We start from the raw sequence: 20,990 nt of genomic DNA on the forward strand, positions 1-20,990 counted from the left end.
ATCAGTCAGGCAGTTTTTCAGTTTTCATATTTATTATATATTTCATTTTTTGTACACTCTCTACATCTCGTTTTATTTAATGGTTGGAGAATGATGAATTTGATGGCACGATGCAAACAAAGGCTAACGGGGCAATTAACACTTCTAGTCAGGGTTATCGGTCTGAATCTCATAAAAGAAAATGACTTCTCATCTATTTTTAAGTTTGGCTTGTTAAAAATTACTTACTGAACAGCTACCACACATATCAGGCACAGCGCTGGCATAGCAAATACATGTGACTGATTTACTCCTGAAGTTTGCTTTGAATTCTATGAATATTTCAATGTGTTATGTAATGCAAAGCCTGCAGATCCGTTCCATCATCATCGTTTAACATGTTCTGCTTAAATTAAACATCAATAAATTGTTTGATCATTTGCATTTTTTTTTAAATAGTATTTCTGTGTTAGAAGGAAATTAAATCATTTTAAATAACTGTATCAAAGGGCATCGAATGTGGTGTTTGTCCATTACGCTTCCCAGTCGTCATCGTCTGTTGTCGCTGTATGTGGGGCAGGAAGTGGAGGGATGACATCTGACATCCTCGCAAATGCCCCAGAAGGACCGGCCGGAGCATCACCTGACTCTCCGCCAGCTGGACCCTTACCAGATATTCCTGGACAGAGGATAGAAGACATTATGCAAATTCAATCACTAATATCAGTATTTTCAATTTCATTTGACATAAAACGGGCCTCTAACCTTTTCGTCGCATAGCAAGTTTATTGAAGAGATCAGACATAAAGTCTCCACCACCGGCGGCCGCTCCCACTGCTATTTTAGAAGGAAAAAAAAAGTGAGTAAATAAATAATCATGCTACCAGTATTTTTTTTAAATTTGCAATTGGAAGAGATTATGGTCTCACTAATTCCCCAGTGCTGCACTTCAAAGTGAAGCATATAATTACAAGACTTTTTCTTTTCTTAATCTAGTTATTCAGTCAAGGCAGTTCTCTTGAAAAAAGAAAGAAATGTAAGGTCATGACCTGGCGAGAAAATGAAAGGGCCAGAGATATGCTGTCTAATATTAGGTAAAACAGTTTTTAAGTACAATCGTTGGTTGGTATGAAACTGAAGTCACACAGTTAAGCATATGTGATAGTCAAAAACGATCTCATCTTAACATTCAGTGTGAAATATTGTATAAATTCCTGGTTGAATACTAATTAGGGGCTGGTCACGCTCCACTTTGACTGCATGACTGCCATGTGCTCATTAATAAAACATGGGCAGAACCACATCCACGCTCAAACCATCTGACACCTTGTTCTTGCTCCTTTTGTTTCTTCTTCTCCAGCTTGCGTTCCTTAACGTTGCGTAACTTGGCTTTGCCGATGCCCCCGGCGTTGCGGATAGACTCCAGCAGGCTGGCACGGCCATCTGACGGCTGGACCACCTCGCTGGGTGCACCCGACACAGGACCTGTATTTAGAGGAGCCAGTGAGTCAGTGTGGTCTGGGTTTACATCACTGAGGTCAATCTAATTTATGAGGACAAACATCATTTAGTCCGTGTGTGCGTGTGCATAACTGAGGGAACAGGCTTTAAGACACTGTCAGGTTCGCTCCAAGTCAGCAGTGTAGAGCCTGTACGAGACTACTGACGTGCATAAATGTGACAAACCTGAACTTGGCACTTGGGAAACTTCTGCGGAGCTGTCTGCAGGAGGGGGTGGTGGAGGTGGCGGAGGAGGAGCTGACGCCGGAGCTGCGGGAGGGAGGGAAGGCTCCGGAGGAGGGGGGGGGGGAGGTGGCGGAGGTGGTGTGCCATCAAGCTGGAGCTGAGTTCCTGAAACAAGCAGATGAAATATGACAAACAGCTGTATAACAGTGGAAGAAAATTTGATCTATTTATGTAGCATCTTTTCAGATATCACAAAAAGCTTCACAGTAAAAGTCAAATGGGCACAAAATGATTTGAGATTCACAACGTAAGACGTCTACCTGGTGCGCTGCTCTCCTCAGAAAAGCAGGGCAGCTCGGGGATGTTGTGTGTGGGTCCCGAGGGGGCAAATCCAGGTCCGAGGTCTGCGCTGTAAGACAGGTCGTCTGCAATACCTGGCAGGTCTGGCAGGTAGGACGGCACATCTATCTCAGGCACTTGACCCAGGTCTGGCACATAGAAATAACTCTCTGCTATCTGTTAAGAGAAAAAGAAAACCATGATTAAGTTTTAACAGATCTGATCCTTCACAGAAAAAAAAAGGAAAAGTCAGAAGGTACCTGTCTCTCCAGTTGCTCTCTCTTTGTAATGGACAGAGGAGCATCGAATGGTTTATCTTCTTTTTCCGTCTCTAGTGTTGTGTGCGTTTTTGTCACTGCTCCCGCCAAAGGATCGAGAAACACATATTTCTTATATCTTTAAAAAAATAAGACACAAATTAAAACATACGAGAGAACATTGAAATCAGTCAGTGTTTACAATAAACATCTGCGTCTGTGCTGGCGTGTGCAGACTCACAGATTTTCTGTGGTATTAAAGAGCAAAAGAGAGCTGACAGATGAGATGTTACGCGGCAGACTGCCCAATCCTTCTTCTGTCTCATCCTCAGTCTTCTTCTTATTTCTCACGCACACAGGGAAATACATTAACTTCTCCTGAAAGGAAGAAAGCAGGACTTGGAGTGAGAAGGAGATCAAGAAAATGTTAACGAAATCTTTAGCAACGCATATCGTAAATGTCATGCGCATAGATGCACACGCACACAAACTACAACACCAAGTTATATGTTAGGGGGCATTGCTTCTATTGAGGGGGGTACTGAATAATGCATTTCTGCATCAGAGACAAATGCCAGCTCTATTTTCTTTTTTGTTCCCTTCCCAAGCCGACAAATACACACAGATACACAAACATGTGCAAGCACAGGCAGGAAAAAATATTATTTTTATATTTTTTCCTGTTAAGTTTTCTATAACGGTGAAGGAAAAACAGTGGTGTTTGCTATAAATAATGCAGGAACTTTTGCTGAGCAGAGCACGTACACACACGAACCACTTGGGGGAAAAAAAACACATCTCTTGTCACTGTGCGGTGACACAAATACAGCTGGGTTCTGATATCCCATTTACACACATCACATACAGTATGTGACAACTTCAACTGTGACTCATGTGTAGTTAAATCTACAGAAAAGAAGGGACATGCCTGTTGCGGCTTTCGATACATGATTGACAAGCTGCATTTTTCTACAAGTCTATGTTGTTTTCACCTCCATTTTACCTCCTGAATAAGTACTAAATTGCAAGTAAAAGCAACAGAGTGCACATACAATTGGCTGCTGTGCACTACTTTGCAGTATTTTTTAAACAGACAACATAACCTACTTGGCCTGAAAATGTTTACTTAGCAAAACAGGAAATACGCAGGCCGAGTGGAGATTTATGCATAAACATGTTTCACAAGGTTTACAGGGCATTCACATCCAGTCAAGCATTCACTTGAAATATCAAAGTTTTAAATCAGGTCAAAATAAAATGTGTGTAATTTAAGGTATTACCCACATCACTATGGATATATCCAAGACCAAGACTCCTGCAAATGCTCTAAAGCTTTAAAGTGGTTTGCCCAGCAGTCTGCATAAATATGACCAGTGTGCTCAGAGTCCCCATGCCATCATTTGACTAGAACGTGAGGTGTGGATAAAAGCTATGTAAATAAAATTAACCGTGTCCATATTCCTGTTTTCTACCTGCTGTTTTAGCAGCATGAGCTGAACAAAGAAGCAGCAACACTAACTAGTCAGCAAACTCTTTTAAGACATCAGCTTTAGAACACTTTGCGAAAATAAAATATGCAATGTGGCTCTTAGCAAGTCACAGTCATCATTTTCATAATTTTGAAAATTGCTTTTCAAAACCTTTGCTCTTTTCCCCCCCAGCATTTTAATATGTTTATCTCACCTGCAAAGCCTTTTCATCAAAGGGTCGCAGTTTATTCTGTATTCTGTGTCGGGGCCGGGTTTGTGAAGAGGGGTCTGTAGCTCCAGCGAAGATAGACAAGTAGTCCTGAAGTTGATCTGGGGCTGGGTACTTGGCACTGGAGAAAACCTATATGCACATAAAAGAACATTTTTACTCTTTTTTTTCTCCTATATTGTGTATCAGAACTTAAAAAGCTGCCTTCTAGGGTGAAGATTCAGTGTTACCTTGGTGGCTTTCTTGCTGCCTTTAATCTTGTCGACACGGGCCTGAGCTAGTCTGATCCGGTCAGTGATGCTCTTGAGCTGGTGACGGTTTTTCTCGACACTGTCTGACACCCTGCAAGCAACAACAACTGAATATGGGCATATGCACATCTACACACAAAGGATAACCGTATGTCAAGGATACTGCACAATCCAGTTCTTTATTATATATCCTGCAGAGTCCCGAAACCCCCCAAAAGAAACTGAAGACTCTTACAATTCATTGAGATTATGTATAAGTATCAAATGCCACTCTCATGTTTTATCAGTGATCTACTTATAAAAAGCTCATGTTTCAAAAGTTTACATGGCCAAAACTGTTCTGTTCATAAATGTTATTGTTTCCATGCTGTCACAGGCAACACCACCTCCGTTTTCAGGGTGCCAGACAGGACCATCTGTCCTCAAGCAGCTGCTGTTTGTTAACGGTGCAATCTATTAAATATGACAAAGCTTTTTGGCCCATCAGCAAACTTGCAACAGCTGCTGTTATATCTGCTACCAATTCATTTTGTGCGTTATTAAAACCTGTTCTTTTGTTGTTAAACACTCTTTGCTACCTAGCCTGAGCAAATGCAGAGATCACTACTGTTGAGTTTTTTTAAAAACTCTGTAGCTTTAAAACTTTTTGCCATTTTGAAAATCTGATAAGCTAAAATTGATCAAAGTAACCTTTAAATAAATGACACTAAAAATGAAAGAATCCCTGAAACAGGCTCTGGAATAACATCTGGCTCACTCCTACCCTGAATAAAATGTAGTGGTATAAACTGAAGGAATAAAACAATATCAGTAATAATGAATTTGTATAATACATTGTATTACTACAATGTAACCACAAACAACAATGTAATTTCCCTATTAATTTCATATTCATCCCATATTTGCAACCATGAAAATGTAAACAAAGAAAAAGACTGCAGACCCAGTGATTCAGTTTACAACCAAGAGTCAAACACTGCGAAGACCAACCTGTAAACTGTGTGTGTGTGTGTGTGTGTGTGGTGGGCTTGCCTTCTGAAGATGTCTGTAGAAATGTTCTCCAAGTACATCAGTGCGTCTGCTATCTGATGAACAGCCTCCTCCCTCCTCAGGTCGGGCTGGATGAGAGGCACCGAGTACACCTGGCCCTCCAGGCAGTGCTTCTGTGTCATCCTGCAAAGCAAGAGAGCAACAAAGTTGAATCAAGCTGTACAACTGTGTTGTAATGGCATATTCTGATAGTAAGGATTGCATTCCTGACAAACAATATTGTTAAAAATACCATGCTGAGTATCAAATTTATGAGGGCTTATGACATATGGCAATTTCTCTCGCTGTCTCTGACTGACAGACACACACACACACACACACACACACACACACACTTACTTCACATCTGACTCTCACATGACGGCGCAGGAATATTATATCATTTCTTTAACCACAGCACTATGTGGACTCTTTTTATCGTCTTCAGCTGGTCAGAATTTTCTAAAAGCTAATAGCTCGAACGGTAAATAAATCTGCACCCAAATTGCTGAAGATATTATATTTCAAACAGCTGATCTCCGTAATGAAATAACCCGACATCTGACACCTCTTAATCCTAAATGCAGAATATCCGTGAGCATAGCCATACCCGTTTAAAGACTTATTTTACTAGAAAGACAGTCTCACCTGACCATGAGTGTTGTTTACGACCACAAAAACAGTATAATGGAAAAAAAAATGTGTCGACGATAGCCACTCGTTTAGCAAAACAACAGTTTCGCACTTCCGCATCCGTGTAGCACGTGACGACTCAGCAATTATTGTGTTGCTTTCAGGAACACTCGGAAATCTCTCGTTTAGTGCACCTTACGCTTGAACTACGTCAGTAAACCGAAGTATTGGCTAAGAGCAGAAGTAAATGCCAAGAGCACTTCTCAGAAAATGTGTAGGCTTTCCTGCAGAATTCTACAAAGAATTCTGGACGATTCTAGCACCAGTTTTTTACAGAACGTTGTTGGAAATCAAAGAAAAGGGCAGACTTCCATCAAATATGAATTCTGCAAACATTAATCTTCTGCTAAAACCAGGCAAAGACCCTGTATATCCCTCAAGCTATCGTCCAATATCCCTTATAAATGTAGACCTTAAAATAATCTGCAAAAGCTCTCTCAAAGAGATTAGAGAAAATAACCCCCCTCTTAATTCATCCTGACCAAACTGGTTTCATAAAAGGTAGGCACTCGTCAACAAATACACATAGATTACTTAATTTGATAGACTACTCATACAGTAAAAACCTTGAAACTACAATATTTTCTTTAGATGCAGAAAAAGCATTTGACAGAGTTAATTGGAAATTTCTGTTTGCAACTTTACACAAATTTGGTTTTGGATCCTCTTTCATTAACTGGTTAAAAATATTATATAATTCCCCAACAGCTTGTGTCAAAACAAATGACCAGACATCCTCCAGCTTCTGTCTCCTGAGGGGCACCAGGCAGGGATGCCCACTCTCCCCTTCACTGTTTGCAATTTTTATTGAACCACTAGCAGCAGCAATTAGACAGAATTCAGTAATTAAGGGCATAAAATGCAAGAACATGGAACATAAAATCAGCCTTTATGCGGATGATGTGTTACTTTTTCTCCAAAACTCACAAACCAATATCTCTGGGGTGATTGAATTGATAAACTCTTTTGCAAGAATATCAGATTACTCAATTAACTGGTCAAAATCTACAGTCCTCCCGATTAATTGCTCCTTCCATAATTCTTCTTCTACACCACTGCAATCGGGAAATATAAAATATTTAGGTATTAATGTTTCTCCCAAGCTTGTAGATCTGACTAAATTAAACCATATCCCACTTTTAAAGAAAGTAGAAGGTGATCTGGCTAGATGGAAATGTTTACCCATATCACTCATGGGAAGGGTTGCCGCTATAAAAATGATGGTCTTACCAAAAATAAATTATTTCTTCTCAATGATCACAACTAAACAACTGAACTACCAACTTTCAGCACTACTTCTTAGCCAACAGGCTTCAATTTATCTCAGGATGGCTAAAACATACCCTCTTAGATGAACCTTGGCTAGATGAAGAACAAGCACTTCGCAATAATCTAGAGATTTCAGACCTACCATTTATCAGCTCAAACATCCAACGACATGAATGCTTCAAAAGCGTCAACATCAGCTCTTCTCTGACAGCATGGTGGGAGTTTCTAAAATTGACGGAGTCTTCATTAATCCCATGCAAACGTACACCTATCTGGAACAACCCTGACATATTACAAAACAATAATATGATCAACTTTCCAGATTGGAGTGGTAAAGGAATCAAATACTTAGAACATATATTAGAAGGAACAGAATTTATTCCATTTGATAGACTAGTTATACAATATAAGATCAACAAGAAAAGATTTTTAGAATATCAACAAATTAAATCCATAGTAAAAAAGAAATTTAAACCGGGTCAAGTTGAACTACAAACACCACCAAGTGTGGGTCAATTTCTTACTCTTAAAACCCCCAAATTACTTTCCAAAATATACAGAATGCTTTCTAAAACAGATGAATCAATATCACTTCCTATTGCAAAATGGGAAGCGGATTTATCAGTTAACTTAGACCTAAACTTCTGGTCTCAGATTTGCTTAAAAACCTTTCATTTAATTAGAAATCCCAGTCTTCAATTAATTCAATACAAAATACTACATAGAGTGCACTATACAGGTCATCGGATGTTCAAGATGGGCTTTACGTCTACCAACAACTGCTCAAACTGCCAAACTAATTCACCGGACAATTATATCCATGCTCTTTAGTTCTGTCCACCAGTTCAGAAGTTTTGGCGCGAGATATGTGAAGACTTATCGAAGTGTCTGAAATGTAACATTCCAACTTCCCCTTTAGTGTGTTTGTTGGGCAGCTTAGATAATGTCACTACAGAAAAGAATTTAGCCCATATGGTTTTCACTGCCCTATGCATAACCAAGAAAACAGTCCTCATGAAATGGAAAAATAAAAATAATCTTAATTCTAACCAATATAGAAATTATCTATTAGATTACATTAGTCTTGATACAGCCTCTGCCACCACATCAGATCAATTGCTCTAGGCTCCTTTGATCAGCTCCATCACCTAGTGGGGGTGGGGGGTCATAGTTTGGTCCCACCTTCGCTGTTGTGATTGATGTGGGGGCAGGGACAGGCTTGGGGCGTCGGGGGGTTCCCCGGAGGCATCTTCCTTGGAGGGCTCAACCCGGGGTTGCGGTCAAGGCCTATTAAGGGCTCTGTTGGCTCTTAGGTGACGGTTTCCTAGTGGCTGCGTGCAGCGGGGCTAGGGGAGGGTCTGTACTGACGGACGTGGGTTACTGACCTGGTAGCCTGGCTGCCCCTGGGTGGGGCTGGGACAGGTGTGGGGTTCTGGGGGTGCTCCGTCTTTGGGCTGGGGCCCTGGCTGGGCCCTGGGGGCTTGGGTCCTGGTTGGTGTGTTGCCGGGGTTGTGGGCGGGTGGGTGTATGGGGGCCCAGCCCTGGCGCAGGGTGCCGCCAGTGCATCGAGCCACCTGGGGGGCTCTTCAACTGGTGGGGGAGGTCTCCTCTCTTCAGGAACTCACTCTGCAGGAGGGGGAGATACAGGAGAGGTGGAGGAAGATCTCAGCCTGGGCATCTATTGTCCTGTGTAGTCTGGAAGATGAGTGGATGACGGGGTGGGAGGAGGAGTTGGCCGTCCGATTGGGGTCTGGAATGTGGGGCCTCCCTGCTGCTGCCGAGTCGGGGCAGTCTGCTTCTCTCCACCCCAGGGAAAAGGGTAACACTACCTGGGTCTGGGTGCAGTTTCCCCCTCCAGGGGCAAGGGTACCTATGTCTGTCTCCACGTTGGATGAGTGTTGAGTAATTCCATATGAAAGCATGAGGGTGGGAATGGATGTCTGTATCTGTGTGTGCCTGTATGTCTGTGTCTATATGTCAGGTTGGGTATCAGACGCCACCTCTCTAGGGACATCTCAGGCCCTCCAAGGTATGGAGGCCTATCTCCCCCCACCACTTACCCTGCCAGTGGCAGACGCCCTCAGACATCGGTGCGTTGGTGGTTCTTTGTGTCTGGGGGTGGGCATCCAGGACACAAAGAACCTCACTCCTTGGTGGCTGCTTGTTGGGGCCTGGAGCCTGGGGCTCGCTCGGGCCACTTCGGGGGTGGGGTGCACTCAGCCTCTCGGCACAGCTGGCTGCCGACGGAGCTCACGGGCACGTCACTGCAACCCCCCCTGGCTTCTGCTCCACGCCACTATCCCTCTTTCTGGGATAGTGGTGCGGCTGCCCCTCTGTTGGTCTTCCTTGGTCTCTTGTGTTCTGAGGGCCTCTGGGTGTCTGGAGTTTTGATCTCCTCCATACCTGCTTCATGCCCTGGAGGACGGGGCTGTGGCCCCCCACACCCTCTAGCACATCATTACATGAAGGAACCTTTTAAAAACAAGCGCGTCCATGCTCACAGGTGTACACACGGGTGCTCACACACACACACTACACCCTTTTTGGCTCCTACCTCAAAGCACACTGTGCGCTGTCGATCTTACGTGCTGCACAATAATGTTTAATATTTAGTATTTACTGTTATATTCCCATATATCATCGTGATGTTGTTTATTATGTTGCTCTTTTTTGTCTTCTGCTTGTTTTCTCTTTTTTCTTTCTCAACAAGTGATCCAGGTGATTGATATATGTATTTTTTGTCTGCTTAATTTGTTGTTTTTTGTTTTTTTGCCCTTTATCCCCGTCCCTCTTCCCCGCTGTTTTTCTTTCCCTCTTTTTTTCTCCCCTTTCTTTTCCCCAGTCAAGTCTGTCCTGTATTTAGCAAGTGAAAATAAAATAAAATAAACAATAAAAGGTGAATCAAATAGACCATTACGGCAACGCTGGGATGGTCCATTTGGTAAAGTAAATCCGTTGGCCATCTTTCTTCGCCTTTAGACAATAATTCTGATGGCAAAGAGACAAACGGGACAGACCAAAATAATAAATAAAAAAAAGTGTAGGCAACGCAAACATAAATAAGCAAACAATAATATAAAAGTCTTTAAGTTTTGTATTATTTGACTTTTGTGAATGAGTGTTTAGGTCAAGGCACCAGAGACGTTCAATTGTATTTTTATACACTTTCTCTCCCCCCCCCCCCCCCCCCCCACCCCTTTTTTTTTTTTGTTCCGTGTTGTTTATTTCTATATAGACAATTTCGTACGAACTAATTTCACATTCTGGAGCATTTATAGTTTTAACTTAGTTTTTATGGGCCTTTAAAATACATACAAAGCTCAGGGGCAATATGCATCGCAAGATGCACATGCTACACAAATAGCTACACCGCCTTGCGATTGTTTAACCAAATTCTTAGATTTAAAAGAAAAAAGGATTTTGTGTGCAATAAATCAGCTTCACATACTAGTCCACAAACTAAAGATGCTCCGTAGAACTCCTTGTAGCTACCTATAGGGCGCGTGCTAGGACCGTGCTCGTGTCTGTGCGTGCAGTGACGCATCCATCCTCGAGCACCTCCCCTCCTCCCTGCTGTCACATCTGGAGCTGGCTGCTCTCATCAGCACCACTCAGCGCAGTGTATGTGTGTGTTTGAGAGAGAGCGAGAGCGAGTGAGAGAGAGTGAGGGAGGGAGTAAACGACTGGAGAAGTGGAGACTGACTTGGTCGGCGTAGCCTCATCCACAGCCGAACAGAATCAAGGAGAGGAGAGCGGAAGGACATCCCACGCCACCTTCTCATCCGCACTCACAAATAGGCTGTTTTGCATCTCCTCTGTCCTCCATCCGCGCGTCCAGGTTCTTTCCCCCCTCTCTCTCTTTCTCTTCCTTCCTCTTGCTGTGGGTAGCGTATGATGAGCTCCAGCCTGCTAGAAAACCCGGTGCAGGCGATTCTGTACCTGCGGGAGCTTACCACCATCGTCCAGAATCAGCAGAGTCTCATCCAGACCCAGCGTGCAAGAATAGAAGAGCTGGACCGGAGGGTAGATGAGCTGATCGGCGAGAACAGACACCTGCGGGACGTCAGGATACAACAACAGCATCCTTATCACCACCATCACCACCATCACCACCCCGACCCCAGCTGCCTTCATCATCACCACCACCATCCCCAGGACCCCCCGCTCAAGACTAGTCCGGGGTCTTTGCCAGATGCGGCTTCACCAGCACAAGTCGACGCGGCTCCGGCTGTCCAGTCCTCGCCCACCCAACCTATGGACCCAGGAGACATGCAGCTGGTCCCAGCCGAGCCATCCACAATTTCGCCGGTTGAAAGTGAGTCCGAAAACGGTGGAAGTTGCCCCAGCTGCCGCTCTTTGGTTCCGATGACCCCGACAACCCTTTGTCGGTCTCTGGCCCTGGCCAGGAAATCCGAGTGAGTAGAAAATATTAGAGCCTTTGATTGTTTGCATGTATGCGTGTGCGCCAAAACGCTCCAGATGCCTATATACATAGCCTAGTGGCTTTTCAAAAAGTAGCTCTATAGCCCATAATTTCAAACCTCTCGCGTTAACCTGACTTATTCGGCTGTATCAACTTAAAGCCAAAACAAATTTCATATCTTCCATATTACGGGCTAGCCTGTTGTCGAATCCAGCTTTTGTCTGAAACTGTGTAATTAGGCGCATCCACGTGTGCGTGCGCGTGCTCTGCAGATTGAGAGGCGTTTAATTAAAGAAGAGGGCGCTTGCAAATTTCCAATTTTCAGCTCTGTGTATGTGTGTGCCGACCAAGGACCGTGCCAGGAGAGGAAGAGGTGGATTATTTAAATGAGAAACTGGATCACGATCACTGGATCATTACATAACAAACAGCTGGAGGCCTGTACGTGTGTTGGTGCGCGGGCGCGCGTGTGTGAGCGAGAAACACACTCAGCGCAGCGGTCAGAGTCAGTAGGAGACAGAAGCAGCTTCACGTGTGACGATGACACACCTCGAGCCGCTGTCCGGGTTTGCTGGCTTTCTTTGTTAATTACCACCAGGGATCTACAAGCTCCCACGGGATCTCAAGGCCTCTGATGTTCCCCTGGTAGATGAGATACACAGCTACACACCACAAACCACACACACACACGCACACACACACACACACACACACAGTACCGCCTCCTGCTTGTCACCAGAGCTTCACAGAATATCAAAATATCACCCTAATGAGGGAAGACCCATGTTTCTCTCTTTGCCAGAGTGTGTGTGGTGTTCTTTCTGTTCATAAGTTTTCTATCAGCAGGAGCCCTTATTGGTCTCTCTGGGACTCCACCCCCACTGAGGGGAGCAACACAGAATGAAGTTGTGATGAGAGGTGCAGAGGAGCACATATTAACATTAGTGATATTAATCCAAAAGTGCACATGATCATGCATCTTACAGTCGCAGCTCCATGTGCACGAGTGTGTGTGTGCAGAGTCCCTGTTGCTCCTCTGGACCCTGTTGCACTGCGTTGACCCAAGTTGTTCCTGAACGTCTTACTCTGCAACGACAATTTATTGCTCAAGAAACAGTGTTACACAGATTCTTAATTATAATTAAGAAGAGGGGAAGAAATTACAATAACAATAATTTTATGTTATTAAAAGAGCTCAGAGCTTGGAGCAGAACATCCCCCAGATGAGCTGGCTGCTGCAGAGCAGTTGGCTAAATAGCCCTCTTGCTCCTGTGGGTACTGATGTATGTCCTTGAATGCAACCTTACGCCTCTGCTCCCTCAGTGATTTTAAGTCTTTTGGATTAGACCAGTAGCCTAACACCTAATGTCTACTTTTGCTTTTGGCAAGCCAAGCAGGAGAGGGGGAGAAAAGCTTTTCACCTCCCTGCTCCATCCTGTCTGCAGCTGACTGGAAATCAGATCTCTGCTCCATTAGTCCTGTTGCCAGCTAATTAACCTGTATAAGTTGTGTGATTGTGCATATGCATATGTGCTGGCATGCCTTCGTTCACACATCCCACTCTATCAGTTAATTTGAAGATTTATTTTAACTCACTATCGACTTTTGTGACAAACAGAGACATGTGGACTAGAGTTCTACATTGGGTTGGCTGTGAGTGTATTTATGTTTGCATTGTCATTGTTGCAGAAACCAATGGATATGCCTATGGGGGAGAGGCAGGATCCTCTCCTCCACTCATTCTCAGTCTTTCTTTCCAGCTGAGCTTTCTATCTGCCCCACTTAGCCCATGGAGCGAACAGTAATCAGCCATTCTCAGGAGAGGGAAAGGCAGAGAGATATAAAGAGAAAGAGAGACATGCATGCCCAGTTGTTGTCTTTGATGGAGCCCTTGGAGGTGTCTAGAGGAAGGAGCTTGAGGCTGACACTGTGAATGGACCGCTGAAAGAGAGGGGAGTTGAGAGAGATGGGAGGGGGGTTAAAAGAGGAAGAGGAGGCAAAGAGAAGCACATTCATTGTACAGAAATTGAGACAGGTACAAAGAGAGAGTAAAACACACACAGAAAAAAGAGTGTATTTGAGGTAGCTGTCTCCACGATCTATCCGTCTGGCAAACAAATGCAAAGGCTGGACAACACTTTGCTATCCTGTGGCGGCATGAAATGTGCATACAAAGAACTGGTAATGTTTTTGAGTCCAAATGGAGCTGATCTTGTTGCATGCCAACCCTCCTCCATCGCTCCTCTCGCCTTACACTTTGTACTGGGTACTGGCTGATGAAAGGCATTGCGTTTTAAGTGCTCTTACAAAACAGGGAAGAGGAGAGGGGAGGTGCAAGAGAGAGGACAGAGCTCACAGAGAGAGAAAGAGAGAGAGCCAGAGAGAACATAGGCCAACAGCAGGAGGCATGTCCTGTTAAAATATTCACCTGTTCTCTTTGTAAGTGTTGTTGCAGACGAATGGCCGTTACGTGTGTGCCTTGTACAGACAGATGGACCCGCTGAGTGTTTGTGTGCGAGTGTGTATATGAGTATGTGTGTCTGCTCAGGCTGGCCTCTTCTTCCCTGTATGACCAAATAAAACTGAGCAGAGCTGAACTGTTTTATATTAGCCTGACAAAAACTTCCAACTCTCATCATGATGGACAAACTGGAGTTGACTTTGGGAGTTGAGGTCTTACAACAACTGCCTGAACAGTCAGCTCCTATTTAAACCAGTATAGTTAAAAATAGGCTATATTGTATTTGCTTTCCTTTGGAGAGTTAGATGATGAATGATCTTTATCTTATCATTTTGATACGTTAAACACGAAGCTATAGCCTAGCAGGAGTAGATGAAAAATAAAAGTGAAAAAGCGAACCCACCCCCCTGCATATTTTAAAGTTCCTAAATTAAAATGTCATATTGCTTTATTTAATCTGTACAAACCCCAAAGTGCAAGCAAGAAAATTTGTAGTTTTACACTGTAGCATTTCTCAGCCAGATTAATAAATTCACTGGACTCAAAGCAAGTAGTCTGGGACAAAAAAATACTATGGTCAGCAACTCCTCTGCAATCTAGTCGTAACTTTAAACTCTTCTCGAGATGTGGCTTCGTGCTGTGCGTCTCCTCTTCTAAACTTGATGAAAGCGAATTAATTTACTTTCCAAAATGTAAAAAGTGTTCCACATTTTCTTTCAATTGCTGATGTGGTAACAGTATCAGTCATATGGCTCTCCATTTCATCGAGGTTGTGGCCTCCGAAATAGTTTCACCCTGCAATTTAGTGTAAAGACACTCTTTTATATTTGATGACAAAGATCCATGACTGAGCTGTGTCTTCCATAAACTCTGAGCTTTCACACAATTTCATTTTTCTGCTCACCTGTCAGTCAGATGTGCATTAGACAAAGTATATTTTGGCATCATCTCATCCAAAACCAAAATAGACGGTGAATGGCACAGGGAATGTAGTTTACAGGCTTACGGGGATGTTTAAACTCCTTCAGTTGTTGAGTCAGCGATCGATTCCTGGCTCCTCCAGTTCACGCACTGAAGAGCCTTTGAGCAAGACACTAAATCCCACATACGACCCGTTTACATCCATAACTGATAAAGCATCGTATCCGCAGAATAATACAGTCTACAGTATAAACAGATTTGAATCAGATTTTTAATGCAAAGCATTTTGAGTGCTTACTAAGATTAAGAAATACTAAGAAATTGGCTTTTTAAATGACAATTTACAGCATCAAAACCTCATCAAGTGTAAAATTAATAAAAAGCAGATCAAATTACTTAAAAAACATGGAAACGTCTCACACTACAAAAAGGTTTGTGGCTATATAGAGTAGATCAGGTGTTAAAAAGTAAGATTTATTAAAGTGTGTAGACTTGTTTTAACCTGCAGGAAAACTAGAGGGGGACCGTGTTACTGTTTATTAAACATCTACCTGTGTACTAAAAAAAAGGGGGGAAAGGGAATATTCTTTGACAAGCATGTTTGAAAATTACTTGTTTCAGATGTATGACAGAGCAGTTTATGTTTTTAGCTCCAGTGATTTCAGAAAGTCCTCTTAGCTTGATATATTCCCTTTTTTGCCCCGCTTTACCTGATGTTTAAAGCGGATCAACGGCACAACAAAGACAACAACTACAATGAAAAAATTAATATTCAGATCTAACATGATTGTTTTGGAAATTTTTTGAACCTCCTGGGATCAAGCTGTTAACAGAAGAGTGTGAAAATTACTGCAAAACCTGCAAAACAAAACCCAAAAAAGATGAATCCAGGTATAATAACTAGTCTATAAATTCCACAAAAAGCAGTTCTTTGTGTCAGAGGTGTCACTGGGGGGCTTAGGTGTTACAACAGATGAAGCAGTATTATTCATACCAAATAAATATGAATAATTTTTGCCATGCATCTTTTAAAAAAATGAAGACAAAAAACCCCACAGTGTCCCTTTAAGTCTGTGGAAGTTGCTGTGAAACGATAGCTTTTTATAGCTCAGACTGTCATTCCTAGTCTTGCACTGACTCTGACTGCCTGTCACTGTGGGTCTGTGTCATGAGCAATATGCTGCGCCCAGGTCAGAAGACTTGCTGTAGCGTAGCCAAGAAATTCACTGTCAGCCGAATCCTTTCAGCTCAGCATGAAAAGACCAATACTACACCAAGACCTCACAAAAACTTAGCTGGATGGACAGTGATGATCATGCTAATTTTCAAGCCTCTGGTAGTGGAAGGTGTCCAGCATTCAGAAGGTGAAAAGGTCGAACGGCAACAGCTTCCACGTGATGCATGGGATTTTTTTGTCCGTTGTTCTCCTCGGTTGTAATCTGCCCCAGATAAAAGGACTAGCAAAGTGCTTAAAATATGAATGTAAATGCAAAATGTATGAGAGAGAAATGAAAATGAGAACTTAAGAAAAACACAGGAAGCAGAGCCAGAATAACCATCTGTCCAGATTGGGTTAGGGGAATTCTGCTAAATCACCACTGATCTGCTGAATTGGAGAGGAGGGGAGAGGACGAGCACATCCGGATACACAAACACATAAGTGCTCCCACTCTATCTAAGCTTTCTCAGCCTTGAATTGACCTACATAGGGTATTTACCCCGGGATCAGTGGCAAGTTGTGTAATGCAATGTTACAATAATCCAGCATCTAAGAAGCACTTCTTCAGGATCTTTTGTGATGTCGGGAATGGGCGCAGAGAAGCGTATTAGCACAAGGCAATCCAACAACTGAACCAATAACAACCTGAAAGACATGCTTTCCCTTCAAGTCTATACACCCCACTGCTTTCCTCACCTGTCTCTTCTGCTGCAGGAGCGAGACTGTGCTGCATCAGTTTTGCTGCCCCGCCCCTGAGCATCCAGAGACTGAGACCACTAGCTCGTCCAGGTAAGACAAAGATACTTTAATGGACTTTTTTTTTCTCTCACAGTGTGCTCTTGCAACAATGTAAAACATCCAGTCTGCATACATACACTCTGTGCATTAGTGCCAGCTGAGCCATTTCAACACCCAGGCCTTTAAGCATGCCTGATAGCCTGATTGCTCTTTATTGAACCACATGTGAGTGTGAATTGGTGCATTTATAGACCTATTGTGCATGGATTTCATAAAGATAGTTAAATGTTCTGTGACTAAACTACACCTCTGACAGCCTCAAGGGTAACTCACATATTCATAGGCATATAAATGGGAAGTGTGGGTAACCGAACTGATATTCCCACTATGAAAGCGCCTATGGCAACTCTGACGCAACCCTCACCACTACCATAGTAACTGGAGAATCTACTGTAGTGACTTTTACCGTGTGACTGTGCGTGGGCAGTGCTGTCTGTTTGTGATGTGAGTTGTTTGTGAGTATGTAGAAAGTATCGTGTATGAGGATGTGTGGGAATGCATGACATTTCACTTGGATTTTTGAATGAGCCGTTAAAACTGTGAAAAGCTGATTTTGTCATGTTTCTCAATGATTACTGTTTTTCCACCCTCCTCCCGAATGTCTCCCATCTTCTAATCCTCTGTGCTCTGTTTCTAAATCCAGTCGTTCCCGGTCTATTTCTTTTCCTCCAGTCTCTTCATCTGCTATGGCGTAGTTTTCCTCCCTGTGTTGTTTATTTCTTCTCATTATTTATCTGTCTGTTGGAAGACTCTTCTAATCAGCTCACTGCAATTATTTCTATCTCATCCCTCCTTATCAAGTCTCTCACTTATTCTGCTTTTATTAATATCACCATCTGTCTGGAATCCCTCTCTTCTCTCTGATCTGATGACTTTACTCCTACACCCACATATCCCTGATTGGATGGGCTAATGGCACAGCGGCAGTGGACAGCCAGCTGAGATGATGATGAGATGTAGCGGAGATGTGTAACACCGTAGCTCATTATTATCATCGTTACACAAAGTTTTGTGCTCTCGGTGGCTGCTAACCTGCACCCACGTCTACGCGCTGATGTTCGCTGAATCCATCAGAACACACAAACCTCCCAAGAGATGCCACGAGATCTGCCTCTAGCTTAAACTGGCGTGCCTTTTCTCCTTTACTCAGCCTTTTCGCGTGTGAGCGAGTTCTCCCCTGGCTCTACAGTACTTTAGGTCTCCGTGGGACTGTGAGCAATGCGTTTTGACAGATGTTCAAATCTTGCCACCTTGTCACACAAAAGAAAAGGCAGGAGTCTATGTTTGCGAGCGTGTACGAGAGGAAGAGAGGGTGTATAGTGCCCATATCATTACAGAGGCTTTTGCTGTCCAGATGCATTAATAGCTGACTCTTGCTTTTAAATCCTCTAATGTATTCTAATGTACTCTAATGTATTCTGATGCAGCACTGGGGCATGGCAGTGTTTTAATAGAGTTTTTGATATAGACAGCCTCCAGCATGCACACCCCAGCACACAGTCTCAACCTTCCTGTTTCCTCTCTATTTTCCTATCGCACTCTTTCCTTTGGTCCCACTCTCTCTTTTTCCATCTATATTCGCTAACTTTATCTCATTTAATGATAAGAGCGAGCGTCTCTGGCCCTATCTGTGACTTTTAGCTCGGTACTCAGAATAGTTGCTTTCACAGCAATCAAAGAAAACAAAGAGGAAATTTAGTGATGCAGTCATTATTTAACCATGAGCGGGCTTTTTGTTCTCCCTGGTCCCGTTTAGCACTGGTCCTCTTCGTGTAAAAATTATTAGAGTAAGCCTTATCTGGGAGGAAGAAAGAGTGAACAAGCACACAACATCATGCGCACACATTCAAGGAGGTTTCTGGTTTTGACTATGAGAAAAAAATTATTATAAAGAAATGGTGCTGCTAAATTCCAAACAGTATTTTCCATGAATATGTAGACAAAGTGTCTTAAAATGCCTGTTTGTGTATTTTGGACATTTTCTCATGACTTGTCTGGAAAAAGACATCTTATGGAAATAAAATAACCCAAAATTTCAAAATTGACCTCCGTATGAAAAAAAAAAACATGCCTTCACCTGTAGTTTCTTTTCATAATCAATACACATACTCACCTGCTACTTTATTGGTTTTAGTAATTATCTAATCAGTCAATTACAATGCAGCAATTTAATGCATGTAAACATGGTCAAGAGAACCTGCTGAAGTTTAACCTGAGCATCGTGGTTGTTTGTACCAGACTGGCCTGATTATGTCAGAAAACAGAAAACGATCTGAAAAAGAGAAAACATTCCATGACAAAAATGCCTTGTTGTAATCAGAGGTCAGACGATTATTACAAGAGGCATCAGTAACTCAGAGAATGCAGAAGAGCATCTCTGGACAGGCTTATAGCAGCAGAAGACCACACCAGACTCCTCTCCTGTCAGCTTGGAACAGAAAATGGAGACAATTGTTCACACTGGCACAAAAAAAAAAATTGTTTGGTCTGATGAGTTTCATTTTCTGCTGCGATATTTGGCTGTAGGCTCTAAATTTGGCATAAACAACAGGAAAGTTTGGATCCACCCTGCCTTTTATTAACAGTTCAGGTTGTCGTTGATGGTATAATCAATCATTTCTTGGTACACTGAGCCTCTTAGTGCCACTTGAGCATTGTTTAAATGTCACAATATTGAGTATTGTTGCTGTCCATGTCCATCCCTTTATGACCAAACCGTATCCATCTTCAGGATGGATAGGATGGAGCAGGTCAGCCATTAATCAGAAGGTCGGTGGTTCGATCCCAGGCTGCCTCCTGGCTGCATGCCAAATATCCTTGGGCAAGATACTAACCTCATGTTTGCCTACTGGTGGTGGTCAGAGGGCCCAGTGGCGCCAGTGTCCGGCAGCCTCGCCTCTGTCAGTGCGCCCCAGGGCAGCTGTGGCTACAATGTAGCTTGCCATCGCCAGTGTGTGAATGTGTGTGTGAATGGGTGAATGACTGAATGTAGTGTGAAGCGCTTTGGGGTCCTTAGGGACTAGAAAAGCGCTATACAAATGCAGGCCATTTACCATTCCAGCAGGATAATGTACCATGTCACAAAACTCAACATGACAATGGTCTCCAGAGTCCTCGGATCTCAATCTGATAGAGGATGTGCAGCCAACGAATCTGAAACGGGCGTGTGATGCTGTCATGTCAATATGGACCAAAATCTCAGAGGAATGTTTCCAGCACCTTTTTGAAGCTATGCCACAAATAATTAAGACAGATCTGAAGGGAAAAGGGAAGTGAAGTGGTGGTGTCAGTCTGTTCATGCAATACTCTGGAACAAATCTGAGCAAACTTGACAAAATATGTCCCTCAGATCTCAGTACACAACATGTAATGAACATCAACAAATAAAAAGAAACATTCAAACTTCTCACATAGTAATAGAAGGAGGCTTGGAGAGATGGACAGATGTTTGGTAAATATGCATGAGCGGAGAATTGCTGAATATTTTGTCAGATGGTCATCAAGAAGACTTATAAGGAGGGCAAATATGAGAGTGGCTGCATGTCTAAACTAAACTAAACAATCTTCCATTTATATAACACTACAGTGCGAGCTAACCGCAAAGCGGTGATCATTTATGCTTTATATATAACATTTTAATTTACCGATTGAATAGGAGGAACAATCTATTGATAAACCAGTTACTGGTCAAGTGTGAGCTAGTCACCACTGAGGAATATAGGAAAACGTTCACTTCTATTACAGCTGATTCTTACCTCCTTAAGAGAGAGTCAGAGAATAAAGAATCAGTCTTTGACTGCTCACAGTTTATAGACATGCATCCTGCGATGATGGATCACAAGAAGATATTGATTCACATTACCGGCTCACAAGCAAAAAGGGTTGGGAACAACTGGATCAGCACACTAAAGGGAAATGAATCAATATTAACTGAATAGTAATTTAGGTTATTTTGGCTATTAATGGA

The 20,990-nt window shown here is 42.8% G+C and overlaps 2 protein-coding genes across 3 annotated transcripts in view; one reads left to right on the plus strand and one right to left on the minus strand.

Moving 5' to 3' along the window:
* Window positions 1-202: 202 nt before the first annotated feature.
* On the minus strand, window positions 203-6,010 carry wash1 (WAS protein family homolog 1). Its single transcript, XM_040025635.1, has 11 exons — window positions 5,888-6,010; window positions 5,243-5,383; window positions 4,190-4,301; window positions 3,945-4,091; window positions 2,503-2,639; window positions 2,265-2,400; window positions 1,986-2,181; window positions 1,666-1,830; window positions 1,306-1,464; window positions 745-816; window positions 203-658 (listed from the first exon to the last, which is right to left on the minus strand). The coding sequence occupies exons 1-11, from the start codon at window positions 5,893-5,895 to the stop codon at window positions 513-515; spliced, it is 1,419 nt and encodes a 472-aa protein (XP_039881569.1). The 5' UTR covers window positions 5,896-6,010; the 3' UTR covers window positions 203-512.
* A 4,411-nt stretch (window positions 6,011-10,421) lies between these two features.
* iqsec3b (IQ motif and Sec7 domain ArfGEF 3b) overlaps window positions 10,422-20,990 on the plus strand; it is a 31,248-nt gene continuing 20,679 nt past the window's right edge. The window contains exons 1-2 of one of the 2 annotated variants that reach the window (XM_040025625.1): window positions 10,422-11,616; window positions 16,940-17,014. In XM_040025625.1, the coding sequence (XP_039881559.1) occupies window positions 11,093-11,616; window positions 16,940-17,014 (599 nt within the window). In that variant the 5' untranslated portion in view covers window positions 10,422-11,092. The remainder of the gene's footprint in view (window positions 11,617-16,939; window positions 17,015-20,990) is intronic. The other variant, XM_040025626.1, reaches the window with a different exon arrangement.

This window comes from Simochromis diagramma, unplaced genomic scaffold (assembly GCF_900408965.1).
Source record: "Simochromis diagramma unplaced genomic scaffold, fSimDia1.1 OVJJ01000293.1, whole genome shotgun sequence".
Taxonomy (NCBI): Eukaryota; Metazoa; Chordata; class Actinopteri; order Cichliformes; family Cichlidae; genus Simochromis; species Simochromis diagramma.